Raw genomic sequence first — 14,796 nt, forward strand, 5'->3', positions numbered from 1 at the left:
GCTTTTAGTTTTAATGTATATTGAAAATTCAATACTAAATGACTATTTATAGAACAATTTATAGCATGTTGACATTGTTGTTCGTTAGAGGAATATGAAAACTAAGCCCAATTGAGTAGTTTATTAGTGAAGAGTGGAGAATGAAAACGCCCCATAAATGGAGGAAATATCTCTAAGGTTTACAGAAATTTTACTGACTCAAAAGCTCATTGCTACACTCATGGGAACATGGGGAATGGTTGTGTGGCCATCCATGGGATCAGGCTTATTTGCCTTTGGTCGATTCTGGGCCATGCAATGTAAAAGTATGCAAAGTAAAAGTGAACAGAAACAGAGCTTTGATGTTATTTTGCAGCAGCAAAGGCATGCTAAAGTAGTGCTGTGGGAGGCCATGTGCAAGTATCATAAGACATTGGAGCAGAATTAGTCCATTCGGCCTATCGAGTCTGCATCGCCATTCTAATCTATTTTTCCCTTTCAACCCCATTCTCCTGCCTTCTCTCTGTAACCTGCCCTTACCAGCAATCCATTGAATTGTATTGTGTACAAACCCCAGGGTGCCAGCCAGAGAAACCAGGACAATTCATCTGCAGGTTATCCCTTATTTGTTAGGAGCTAAATAGTTTCCTGATATATTTTCTTAATAGACTAACCAGAATTAGCAGCCAACCACTGTATCATAAAATATTAGATAGATTCACAACGTTCAAAGATTTAGTTTGAGCATAATAATATATTTCCTCATGTTGCTTTCTTAACTTGTTCATTTATCACAAAGTGAATACCGTTTTGTTACAGGATTTCAGTTCAATTAAGTACTGTCCACATAAAGCAAAGCTGCTCTCAATTAAAATTGTTAATATTAGGACTTAACACAGCAGGCAAGAAAACAGAATTGGAGTGGACTATGAAACATGAAGAAATGATGGAATTAAGGCAGAGTGCAAACTATATTCTTAAAAATTGCTGAAATTCTGCATAGATTAAAACTCTCTACATGCCTCTTTAAACGGTTTGGTCCAAGTAATCAAACAATGAGTTACACCTTTAATCCTCCTATCTCTGCAGAGTGAAATATTTTTTGCTCTAATATCTTTCATTGACATCACATTAGCTATCTTGGACAAGAACAAGGTTACAGGAGGCTCAATGCCCTGGCACTATGCCTGATACTCAAATAAGTGAGTTAAGGTCGAATTGGAAAAACCATAATGTCAGGTGTATTTTGCAATGGAAATGTTAAACTGTGATCTTTGATTTATCTGGACTGGCTGTTATTGTGCATTTTGTCCATCATCTCCTATGGAAGAAGTAAACATGGCAAGATATACAGTAAACAACTCACCTAACATTGCCATGTTTCCACTTGAGATGACAGTTAAAGTCTACCACTTTAAGTCAAGTATACAGAATAATATGTTGCAAATTAATGTGCTGACACAGCAATAGAATGCAATTGCTAATTGCTCTCATATTGACATCTCCAGCTGCTATTTGGAACCTACAAGCTCTCCAAGTTTGCAACTTGTCCTTGATATATTAATGAATGAATTGCCCACTTAGCGCCTTTACCAAACACTGCGTAAATTTACTACTGGGCAGACAGATTACCTTTGTCAGAAATTCAATATCGAAAAAGTGATCTTAAATTTGGTTCTAAACAATATTCCACAAAACTTGATTCGTTGTGAAAAATAAAATACGAAGGAGAAAAAGCGAGATCCAATCTGGGACATGGACATGGAAAGAACTACAATAGTTTTCTACAGAACTGGAGGATCAAAGGCGATCTATCAAAAATCCTCATATAGGGCAGAATCTCACTTGTCTTTACTGCTACTGATTCCATGGACCAAATTGAAGTTATTTATGAGGCCTGTTAGTTCTCCTGGAGTGAAAAATCACATCATCCTGAGCTACACTTCAGAAACAGTGGGTTCCCTCAGGTGTAAACCTTGTGATATACAAGATTCTCCCTACAGTTAGCTGCACTAAATGTAATAAACCCTCTTTGGCTGATTTGATCCAAGGTGTAAGAACGAGCACTGAATAATAAGTAATCCTCTAACTATGATACTATAGCTTACACTCTGCATGAGATGGTAACGAGCTGCAATCATAAGAAAGAGTGGATGTGATGTGAGTCTTGAAATAGAAGCTAGTACATCACTCTCAGAGCAACTAGAGGATTGTTCCAATTATTGAACTGGCCAAAATACTATTGAATGGCAAAACCAAGATAGGATATTTAAAGTTTTAAAATCACAACATGGCGAGTTGGGCAGGAGGAGGTTGAAAGAGGCTGGGAGTTGCAATATTTAATTTTGTGTCTGTTAAATCTACAAATTAAATTTTACCAATGTATGTAAAATATATTAAAATGTATAAAAGGTACTATGTATTACATGGATATGCCAAGTTTCATTTTTCTATTAACAGTTTATTTCTGGATCTCTGAGAATCATCTGTTAGTTCACTTGCGTGTATGCAGGAGCTGTATAATGTTAATACAGCTTATTAGACTCAGGGAAACATTGCCAGTTGAGGCAAATCCTAAACAGGCCAATGCGTAGAATATTCAGATAAATTACTGACAGTGTCAAGTATTCAAACTCAAGTTAATATGCAACAAAAAACAATACTTGAGTAGACATTAACTTGGTATAACCAGCCATTCAAATGGTCAATTCTGGTGAAAAAATACAAATGCAATTTTGTGTTTGCTTAAAATAAGGATTAGGAAACTGCCAGTTCATGCTCTTTATTAATTTGTGCCTTTTTGCACTTCTGGTTGTACAACCAATATTATAGATATTGCACAGACCCAAGTCTCATCCTCTCTCTCTTCATGGTGAACAAATGGTTTGTTTTAACAGAGCATACAACAGAGGAGCTAGATCATACCCAGTTTTATTTCTCCACGACGTCCGCTTTAGGAACAAGAAACAGTAGAAAGATTTTAAGGAAACATCCAGCACAGAGAGGAAATTGGAAAAAAACCCTGCAAAAAAACCTAAGACTCCTTCACTTCACTGCCCCCTATCACCTGTCTGTAAATAATTTATTAAAAATAACTAAATTCCCATTTAGGTTTGCCTACATGCCACCTGGCATAGGGTAGATAAATCTGCAAATAGGTTGTGAATTGGGTAGAGGGATACTCCTGTTTGAAATCCCTGCTGCTTTTCCCAAGTTCCCAAAGCAAGTGTTAGCTGTACGTTTGCCCCTCACCATGGCTGTAACACCACACTGAGCAATTTTGATCTGTCTCTACATTTGCCAACAAATATTTGTAATGTTTCATTTTAAAATGACATACTCAGTCTTAAACGGAACAAACAATTCTAAAGGCTACAAGAATAGAGCGATATAAAGAATATATTGTTGTCTGAAATTGTCAGGACAGGTTAGGGTTAAAAGTAGCTTAGAGGTTCCCTGGGTTTATTAATAGTAATATAGTACAACAGCAATTGGAGTACAACAGTAAGGAAGTCATGAAAAACCTCCCATACAAGATTGGTGTGGCTGCAAACAGTTGCGTGTCTAATTTTGGGAGCTGCCCATTAGATAAAATGCAAAAGATTTGAGAAATGTAACAAAAATAATGAAAGGTGTTAGTTACACAGATAAACAGGAGAAGCTCGGGCTGTTCTCCATCCCATACAAGATTGGTGTGGCTGCAAACAGTTGCGTGTCTAATTTTGGGAGCTGCCCATTAGATAAAATGCAAAAGATTTGAGAAATGTAACAAAAATAATGAAAGGTGTTAGTTACACAGATAAACAGGAGAAGCTCGGGCTGTTCTCCATGGATATGGAGATGTGATTGAGATGAAGGTTACAGAGGAGATGAAGAAAAACTATTACCAGAATGATGTCTGAATTGGCTACAAGGAAAGGCTGGATAGACTTGGATTGTTTTCTCTGGAACGCCAGGGGTTACTGGGAGACTTGATAGAACTATATAAAATTATGAGGAGAATAGACAGGGTAGACAGTCAGAACCTTTTTCCCAGGATGGAATATCAAATACTTGAGAACATAATTTGAAGGTGATAGGGGTAAATTTTAGAGGAGATGTGCAGAGCAAAGTTTTTCTACACAGAGGTGGTATATTTCTGGAGCAGCTGCTGGGAGTGGTGTGGAGACAGATATAATAGTGGCATTTAAGAGAATTGTGGACAGGCACATGTATATGCAGGGATGGGGTGGGGTGCATTATATTCAAGCAGGCAAGGGTTGTTCTTCTTACAAAATGAATGATTGTTAAGAATTGGAATGCACAGCAGGAAGATTTGGGAAAACATACTAATAGGAGCATTCAACAAGAGGCCGGGTTAGTATCTGAAAGGGAGGAATGTGTAGGAACTGAGGAAGTGAGCAATTTAATTGTTCTTAGTTTGATCTGGCATGGACTGAACAGGTGAAATGGCCTTCATCTGCACTGTAAACATTCTATGATAAACTGAAAATGGGAATACAATATTGCAGTGATCAAAAGACAAAGTGCTGGAGTAAATCGGTGGGTCAGGCAGCATCAATGGAGGCATTGGGCAGGCAACGTTTCAAGTTGGGAACCTTCTTCCAACTGATTCACAGTTCCTCCAGCATTTTGTGTTTTGCTCAAGATTCCGGCATCTGCAGTTCCTTGCGTCTCCAATGTGGTGGTCAAGTCACTGGTGTTCCAGAGGTTTGGCCTCGAGTTCCCGAGAACTGCTAGTGTTCATCGTGTAGCTTGAGAATATTAAAATAAGATCTGTAAAGCCAACTTGAAACGGTCAGCATTGTTATAAAAGCCCAACTGGTCAAAGATGTTCTTTTGAGAGGGAATCAAGTTCCCCTTATCCAGTCCAATTCCACACCAACTTGGTGATTCTTAAAAATGCTCTGCTGTGGCCCAGCAAGCCCCTTGGCTTCATCTAATGATGGGCAACAAAGGCAGGCCCCGTAACCTACAGCCTCATACAGCCAATGAATAAAAAAAGGTTTAAAAGCCTGATGTCTTCTGCTATTAAGATCTCTCCAACAAAAGCTATCCAAGGCCACTTGCCCCATATCAGAATATCACAAGCTGGACTCTATACTTGTAGAGCTTCAAGATATATATTTTTAATTTTATTAAAAGTCTTTATGAATGCAAGCTGTTCAAAACACCCACTGAGAAAAGACCAATATTCCTGATGTTAGTGGAAAGGGACAATGTTCATATGGTTACTAGCCTGCTCACAGCTTTAGAACTATTGATTTGTTTGTAACTCAGAAGTTGAATGTTAAATATTGCCAGAAGTAATTTACTTGATCACGTTGTTAGCAAAACAGTTCCAATTTCAGTTGTTAATGTTTAAATCATTTGCATGCCAAGGTATTCCAATTAAACCAATCTTGCAGCTTGTCAGAACAGTGAAGGGTGTTCATAGATCCATGACTGGTGCATTGTTTCACTCGGTGACAATGAGCGTTATGGTGATAGGAAAGGCCGAGCAGTAAAAGATATTAGGAGAGCAGATCTAATAAAAACTCAAAAGAACACACACACAAAAAGAAAGAAAGGTGCCTGTTTTCATGCAATTTTCAGATGATTGCATAACCCATCCCTGGACAGCCTGAATGTTCAGTAGCCATCGTACCCGAATCTGCTGCAAATGTAAATTATTGGTTTCAATTATTTTAAATGAACAAACGTTAAAAATCACTCACACTTTAATGTAAAATAATAGAACACCTGCAACATTGTTACCGTGAATCATATTTCATGCCGTGATCAGTGTATTTTTCTTGTTGTCAACATTTAAGTGCATCATCAGTAACACGAATTCTTCAACCAGGTAATATTACTGTGGCTGATAATAACTAAAAGCACAATTCTACTTGGTCTTCACTGCACAAGAATGTTTCCCATGTTCATTTGGATTTCCTTTCTGCACAATTTTGACTTGGATATCGACTCATTTATTGAAAATAAATTAAAACCTTGAATTAAAATAACAGAGGAATGTAGATCTGGAATATTAAGCCTCTTTATAAGATCAGATTGCCCATTTGCTAGGTGCTTCATCTAAACCTCACTGCAGCATTCCACAGGCTATAAAGATTGGAAGGTCCAGCAGTAAAGGGTAGCCAAGGCTGGAACTTGAACCTGGCTGCTTCAGCCAGCACTGGTAGTTAGGCCAGAAGCCAACTTGATGATAAATCACATACGGAGATTTTCCGGGCTCTACAGATTATTACATCGGGCAATACATTTAGTTTAGTTTATTGTCACGTGTACCGAGGTAGTTAAAAGCTTTTGTTGCGTGCTAACCAGTCAGCAGAAAGACAATACACGATTACAATCATGCCATCCAGTATACAGATACATGATAAAGGGAATAACTTTATTCATAAAGTTAACATGATAAAGGGGATAAGCTGCTTCACAAGTGAAATGGAGAGGCACTAGCAGCAAAACCATTGTAATTTCATCAGTGAAACAAAACACCAAGTCATTGAGTGACTTTCAGCTGAACTTTGAACAATCAGTTGTAAACAGTAGGATAATTCTATGCAATCCATCGCCACTAACATCTGAAATACTGCCCAGATCAGTTCCAAACAGAAGACGCTTCATCCCGGCCAGGTTTCTACAGATAATTATGGTCATGCATCGGTAAATGAACTTTGATGATTGCCTAGCCCTGTTTCCTATTTCAGGAGACATCTGATTTGCACTTTGTACACGAGTCTCACTGCACATTGGGTGCAGACATTTGGACGAAATCATGGCATGCCAAATCATGTGCCAAAATAAACAGAAAGTTTAAGATAAATAATAAGCTCAGGCATGAGTAAAAATAAATGCCTACGTGCCTGGTTGCGAACATTGTATCGTGCGACCAAAAGCCAATGGAATTTCCTGCAGCTACTTGAGAATTTTGCAAACGATTCAGTGCTAATAAGCAAGAACCCATTCAAGAACACAAGCCAATAGTTTATTAATAATTCATCACCAGGTTACTTTGACCTGACTATGACAAATTCAGCAACTCTATTGGAATAATCAAAAAGCAGAAATAAAAGCAAATAAAAAGATGGAAAAAGAACAGGTGCCGGAAGTCTAAAATGAAAACAAAAGATGCTGAGCAGGCATATCATGTCAGCATCTGAGAAACAGAGTTAATGTTTCAGTCCATAGATCCTTTGACAGATCCAGGAGAGAGAAACAACGTTGATTTTAAGATGCAAAGAAGGTGGAGGAGGGATAAATGGGACAATGGGAATAAATCTGATGGGTCAGTCAGCGTTACCATGGATACATGTCGTGGAGGTCATGCAGGTCAAGAAGGGTCGGACCCAAAATGTTTCTCTTTGCTGCCTGATCTATTGCTTCCTATGGTTCTTGCTTTTGTCTAAGTTAGAAAAATATAGTATGGAACTAATAAAACTGCAACTGGGCTAACTATTCTACAGTTTGACATATTATCTCAGTTTGGACAAACCAACATTATAAAGTATTGAGATGTATTTGTTACCTGAGATATCCCCTGGTGCTCCTCCAGTTCTCCCAATGTTTAAGAGGAGATGGTCTATGTTAGGTACTGGTTGTAACTCTGTATTACATCCATGGTCAACTGGAGCCTACAACATCAAAATACATTTCAAAACCATATTTTTAAAAGCTCAATATTGTTTTTAAAAATTGTTTATCAGTTGCAAATCATCACACCTCTGCTATAAAGGTGCTTGCATTCAGATGTCTTCGGTTATTCAAAAGAGTCAAGCTAATTATAGATTTCTCCATGAGAGCAATGATATTTATCCCTTAGGTACTCAAAAATGTTGGAGAAACTCAGTGGGTGCAGCAGCATCTATGGAGCGAAGGAAATAGGCAACGTTTCGGGTCGAAACCCTTCTACAGGTCTGAAGAAGGGTTTTGGCCTGAACGTTGTCTATTTCCGCTCCATAGATGCTGCTGCACTCGCTGAGTTTCTCCAGCATTTTTGTGTACCTTCGATTTTCCGGCATCTGCAGTTCCTTCTTAAACAAGATATTTATCCCTTATATTGACCAAGCGATTTAACTGAAGAGCAATTTTTCTATCACTAAAATATCCTTCGCTATGAAACTGCAGATTAATTCTACCTTAAAAATTAAATGTAAGAATAAGTGTTAGGTGACTATGTGGGTCAAAACTTTCTTCCCCGTCTACTTTTTGTTCTTGGTGTTTCTGCCACTTCTCTGTCCGGCCACATTTTGTGGCCCGAGGGGTTAAATGTATGCTCCGCCTCACTGCTCTAACAGGTCTGCAAGGCAAGTGGCCCACCAGTGACACTGTGGCCCAGGGTCCTGTTCCTTGACCTTACAGTAGCTTGTTGCTACCAAACACATTGTGTTTGATTAGCACAATTTATCAGTTCAAAAGGATTTAAATCATTTTTTTTTTTTAAACATAATCTTAAAAGCAGGGTGTAATAGAAATTGATTTAAAACATTATGACATGGGAACACTGCAAGGTAAAAAAAAGTTTTGAATTGTTATCAACACACTTCCTCAAAGCCCTATAACCACCCTGAGTATTACTTTCTCCATCCTCAGTACATGGTGGCTACAATGGGTGCCATATACATAATGCATTGTAGTCATTTGTCAGGGTAATCAAACGCCACTCCACAAACCCACAACTTCTGCCACCAAGGGGGTCAAGGCCAAACGTTGCATCGAAATTTCACTGCCTGTATATTCCCTTCCATATCATATATCACACTGATTTTGAAATATTTCAGCATTCCTTCAATATCTTTGAGCCTAAATCCTGTGTCCCCCTCCCCCCATTCCCCAACACCATTGAAGGAGTACATTCATCAGAAGGATTTCAGTGTGGTTCAATGTGGCTCCACTGCCACCTTATCAAGAACTGATGCTGACATTGTCAGTAAATCATAATCATAGTATGTTTTGCAACAGATGAGGAATTTGGTTTGCCATAAAGTCATAACAAAAAAGCCCACTTCTTAAAGAAAAGCACCACTGACAAGATGATCTCTTCCTTTCCCTGTGTGTAAACTTTTGATTCTTAAATATATTTTTTAATGAGCCACTATAAATTTTAGTAGAGGGATAGAGCATGGAAACAGGCCCTTCGGCCCACAGAGTCCGTGCTGGCCACTGATCACCCATACACTAATTCCATCCTGCACACAAGGGACAATTTAGAGGCCAATTAATCTGCGAACCTGTGTCATTGTGATGTGCTCTGGAGAAAACCCACATGGTCACGGGGAGAAGATACAAACTGTAGTCGTAGTCAGGATTGAACACGGGTCTTTGGCGCTGTGAGGCAGCAACTCTGCCGCTGTACCGCTGCAAACTGCAACTATTGATTTTTACTTTGTTTTTTTTTGTTTTCTTCAATAATTTTAGGTTTCTTGAGTTCTTGCATGGAGCTGTTCAAACCATTTTCATCAAAACTATCATTGCTAATACCAGTTTCTCTTTTAGATTAGGAATTACATCACTTGTTTTCTTAATGCTCCATTTATTAAGAAACATAATTATTTCCTACAGCACAGTCTGTGAGAGAATTTTTTGTGAGAATTATTCCTGCAGTAAATAATCCCTACAATTATTGTGATTTGATCTAAAGCCTTCAAGTTACATAGAATGCTACTTACTTTCCCATCCATGTCCTGATCTTCATTGAAAAACCAGTCATACTAAAAAAAAGCAAATGGGTTTCAAAAGTTATCCTAATAATCTGCTGGCACTTATGTAATAGAGAAATAAAAGGGGATTGTGCACTGCTTTGTTATCAATAACAGTTTGAAAGCACTATAAATATAGAGAATCATCCTATAGTGATTTACAAGGATGAGGGATTACTAACTGGACACAGCGACATGCTGCCAACTACAAATCATCCCACCAGTTTATGGTAAAGGGGAAGTAGTCTTGCTAGCAGAAATAATACAAAAAAACCCTACAGATACTGAAAATCTAAAAGAATAACAGAAGATGCTGAAAAGACTCGGGTCAGGCCACATCTTTGATCTGAAATATGAACTGTTTCTGTTCTCACAGATGCAGCCTGACCTTCTGTGAAATTCCATCTTTTTTCTAGTTTTCTATTAGAATAGTCTTATCCAATGCTTGTCCTTTTTAGGTTCTGACACAAATTAGAAAGTTATCTCAGACAGTTGGCCCGTCTACAATTGTAGCCATAGTACTATAATCTTGAAAAATACAAATTGTATCAATAACTACAATACTGGAGGGTTGGTGCTAATTAGTAATGCACTGTCTCGATTTTGGTAATGATAAAACGCTGAGGAAAATTATTCAGATGCAGGACACAATACAGTCAATTACTTAAATTTAAAAAATTGCTGAAGCTCATTAATTACTGTATCAAAATGAAGAATCAATGTTTCAAAGGTCTAAAATCCCATAGATTCGATTAGATATTAATAACATTCAGCACATCAAAACTCCATCCTTGAATCATTGAATTTATACGCGACAAAAAAACGCAGGTGGTGGAAATCTGAAACAAAAATGGAATATGCTAGAAACTTTGGACCCAAATATTGAGTTTCTCTTTGCACAGGTGCTGCTGACTTACTGAGCTTGTCCTTTATAAGTAGGTTACAAATGTTTACTCATTTACGTCTTTTGACCACAGAATTATCCTGCTGAAGCAGATGCTCCATGATTCTGTTAGTTTCTTTCCTATGACTGGACTCTTTCATCAATCTATTCCTGTGCTAGGTTAGCCTTTGAGTTTATAACAGGATAAGGACAAGAGCACTAGGAGCAGGAATAGGGCACCGGGCCTTCAAGCCTGCTCCGTCATTCATCAAACGTATCGCTGATCTTCCACCTCAGCTCCATTTTACTGCACTGTCCTCATATTACTTGTCTGCCCGATGATTTATCTCCAGCTATTTTTGCATGGTATGAGTGACTGAACCACCACCCTCTGAGTTAATACATTTCTCCTCATCTCTCTTCTGATCTCTGGCCTATCACTTATTCAAAGTTTTGTTTCACTGTAACTGGATTTGTTAGCCAGGGGAAACAATCCATCTGCACGTTTCAACTGCATCGCCTCTCTTTCTATTCAATTCTGGAGAATTTCAGCTGTGCCAATCTCACCACAGATGGAAAAACCTGCCATTCCAGGAGCCATAACAACCTTACAATCTCCAGGAACCATTTCAGAAACTGTAGCATTTGGAATGATTTGATTCTTCTCAATAAATCATTCAGTTATTCGGTCGTAAGAAAAAGTTTTAAACGTACATGTTGTATTAATGTTTCAATGATTTTGTACCGATCTTGCATGTGTGTCACCATGTCAATCATTTTGTCCTCTGATGTTCTCACAAGTGTTGGGCCAAACACCAGTGCCAGATTCCGCGGTTCCATCTAAGAGGGAGAAAACAAAAGGCACCGTCAGACTGGGAAATAGATTCATATTAAGAGGAATCGTCGGTGACGAATAAATTAATTGGTAAAGTTAATAATAATAGATCATTTTACTCCTACCATCGGGAAGAAGGTATAGAATTCTGAAAACAGTGACCACTAGATTCAAGAATAGCTTATTTACAACTCAGGCTCTTGAACACTAACCCCAACTGTGAACTATCTTTGTTTGTATTAAGGACTTTGGGGTTTTTTCTGCATATTGACCTTATTCATTTATTGCATTTTTATTTATTACATATTAACTGCTGCAAATGAGAATTCCATTGCTCTATTGTCGGTAAATATGACAATTAAACACTCTTGATTCTTGAAAAATATTCATTACAAAAAGTTCCCCTAAACCCAATTCATGATGCTTTGCATGGTAGGTTTACTGGACACAGATGTCCCTCACAATGAAAAGCAGAGGAAAATAATATTCAGTTCATCTTGCCTATCTATGTTGGCTCTTTGAAATGTTACACAATTAGTTTCACTCCTTGACACTTTCCACATAGCTATAGAATTGTTTCCTTTTCCCTCTCCGTTAGTCCAAATTCTCCCCCAATGCTATAGTAGCAGTACTACGTTGGGAACAATGTCAAACCATGCACATCCTGCCAGGAAAGTGCAAGGACAATTCATATTTGCTCAAATTTCTGGAGGAGTGTTAAACATCCTAGAAGTTATTGCTGCTGTGTTTCACTGCAGGAAAGAAAAGGTGTTCAATTGCAAAATAGAGCTGCTGTCTGCAAAGCCAGAGACCTGGGTTCTAACCTGACCTCGGGTGCTGTCTGTGTGGAGCTTGCCTGTTTTTTCATTGACTGCATCAGCTTCCTCCCCTTGCACCTGTTTCCTCCCACATCCCAGAGACGTGCAGGTTGGTAGGTTAATTGGCCCTAGTGAGTAGGGAGTGGGTGCGAATGTGGGACAACTAGTGTGAATAGGTGATTAATGGTCCAAAGGGCCACTTTCCATGGTGTATCTTTCAAGTTAAATCAATTCAAAACACTGAAAGAATCAAATGTCAGGGTTTCCAATCTAGAATTCAGCTCTATTTCCGATCTGTATCCTCATACATTCAGTATAAACTCTGGAAGTGTGATATTGTGTCTCAAGGGTATTTACCCCACTTATTGATCCAAGTAGGCTTGGGTTGATAATAAACTGCACGTCCCATCCAATGCACAGAATTCAAAATCCTTTGCATTATTTATACTTCAACCGATTCCTGGGATGTCAGGACTTTCATATGAAGAAAGACTGGATAGACTCGGTTTGTACTCGCTAGAATTTAGAAGGTTGAGGGGGGATCTTATAGAAACTTACAAAATTCTTAAGGGGTTGCAGGCTAGATGCAGGAAGATTGTTCCCGATGTTGGGGAAGTCCAGAACAAGGGGTCACAGTTTAAGGATAAAGGGGAAATCTTTTAATACCGAGATGAGGAAAACTTTTTTCACACAGAGAGTGGTGAATCTCTGGAACTCTCTGCTACGGAAGGTAGTTGAGGCCAGTTCATTGGCTATATTTAAGAGGGAGTTAGATATGGCCCTTGTGGCTAAAGGGATCAGGGGGTATGGAGAGAAGGCAGGAACAGGATACTGAGTTGGATGATCAGCCATGATCATATTGAATGGCGGTGCAGGCTCGAAGGGCCGAATGGCCTACTCCTGCATCTATTTTCTATGTTTCTATGTTTCAAAAATCCTGCCCATTCCAAACTCGGTGTCCTCTATTTTCATACCCTCTGCTTTTCAGCTTTGCAATCTGTAAGTTTAGGTTTATTATTGCTCTGTGTACTTAGATTGGATAATACTATGCATAAATACAATCACATCAAACTCAAGTACATTGGATGGAGCAAATTATATGAGACAAAGTGCAGAATATAGTTCTCAGCATTGTAATGCATCAGTTCCATGGACAAAGTCCAATGTCTACCATGTAAAGTTAAATGCACCCTAACTTATGGAAGGACTGTTCATAAGCCAGATAAAGAGGCAAAGAAGCTGTTCTTGAATCTGGTGATGCACACGTTCAAGCTTCTGCAGCCTTTGCCTGATGGGAGCAGGGAGAAGAAGGAATAACTGGGGTGGAATAAGTTCATCATAGGTTCAAAGGAAGAACGTAGATCTCTCAGTCCAAAAATCTAACTTTCCTATTTCTCCTTTTACTTTTTCAAAGCATCTTCTAATACATATTTGTAACAACGTTGTTTTCTATTTAACTGCTTTGCAACTCAAGATGCATTTATATTGGGTTTAATAATTTTATGTGGGAAGAACTGCAGAGAGAGACATTTTCTTTTCAGTAGCTGATCATCAACATAGAATTAAAATTATTGATTGAATGAATGTGTAGAGCACCTTGTTCTTTTCAGAGTGATCTGCCACCGTCTTCAGGTGACCCGTGAGAAACTTCAGGGTTTCAAAATAATATTCTGGCAAATTCCAAAGCTGAAAAAATGCAGGATATATTAGCATATAATTGAGCATTCATGTTAATTTACAATAATTTCCAATGTTACAGAAATTACATTTAAATATTAAACAGCACAGTTTCAGCCTAATCTTATATATAGGCATAACTTGACAGCGGCCTTTTGTGAATGATCATTTTTCAGATGAAAAGAAACCGTGAGGTTATTGCATTTTTGAACATACTTTAATCCCTTGGATGTAGAAAGCACAATTTCAAAGTTATACATGATACAAACCTGTAAATGTGTTTAATGTTGTATATAGCTAGGACAAATGTAATACAATTCAGCTGGACATACACTGGTGAAATGAGGAAGACACATGGCAGAAGGCAAACATAGAAACATAGAAATTAGGTGCAGGAGAAGGCCATTCGGCCCTTCGAGCCTGCACCGCCATTCAATATGATCATGGCTGATCATCCAACGCAGTATCCCGTACCTGCCTTCTCTCCATACCCCCTGATCCCCTTAGCCACAAAGGCAAGTTTGAAGTGATGCATTTTGAAAGCAAGAAGTGGGCAGAAGCAAAATTAGGGTTAAATTAAATGTTGCAATGTTAAAGAGGTACAAGAAAAAATGAGAACAGGGAGTTCAGGTGAATTTTGATAGATTGATGGGTTGAAAAAAAGGATACTTGGTTTCACAGAAACAAACTTTATAAATCACTGGAAATTTAGGGTTTTGGAATTAAGTTAATACTGTAAGAGATTCATTAAAATTATCACAGAAATAAGTTTTGTAGAAAGAACAGAGAGTGGAATATTCTTCGAGAGACAAAGAATGTTGAGGATGGATTTAAAGAAGCCAGAGGAAACAAGCTTTTCTTTTAAATTTATTTTCAATAGACATTGATAATATCAATTTGTCATGA

General features: G+C 38.2%; 1 protein-coding gene across 6 annotated transcripts in view; it reads right to left on the reverse strand.

Annotated features, from left to right (window-relative positions):
- LOC129710104 (rho GTPase-activating protein 23-like) overlaps positions 1–14,796 on the reverse strand; it is a 252,435-nt gene that overhangs the window by 16,169 nt on the left and 221,470 nt on the right. For all 6 annotated transcript variants that reach the window (XM_055656832.1, XM_055656835.1, XM_055656834.1 and 3 more), the window contains 4 exons: positions 13,810–13,899; positions 11,275–11,400; positions 9,648–9,689; positions 7,508–7,613 (listed from right to left, as the gene is read on the reverse strand). In XM_055656832.1, the coding sequence (XP_055512807.1) occupies positions 7,508–7,613; positions 9,648–9,689; positions 11,275–11,400; positions 13,810–13,899 (364 nt within the window). The remainder of the gene's footprint in view (positions 1–7,507; positions 7,614–9,647; positions 9,690–11,274; positions 11,401–13,809; positions 13,900–14,796) is intronic.

Source organism: Leucoraja erinacea, chromosome 27, assembly GCF_028641065.1.
Source record: "Leucoraja erinacea ecotype New England chromosome 27, Leri_hhj_1, whole genome shotgun sequence".
Classification (NCBI taxonomy): Eukaryota; Metazoa; Chordata; class Chondrichthyes; order Rajiformes; family Rajidae; genus Leucoraja; species Leucoraja erinaceus.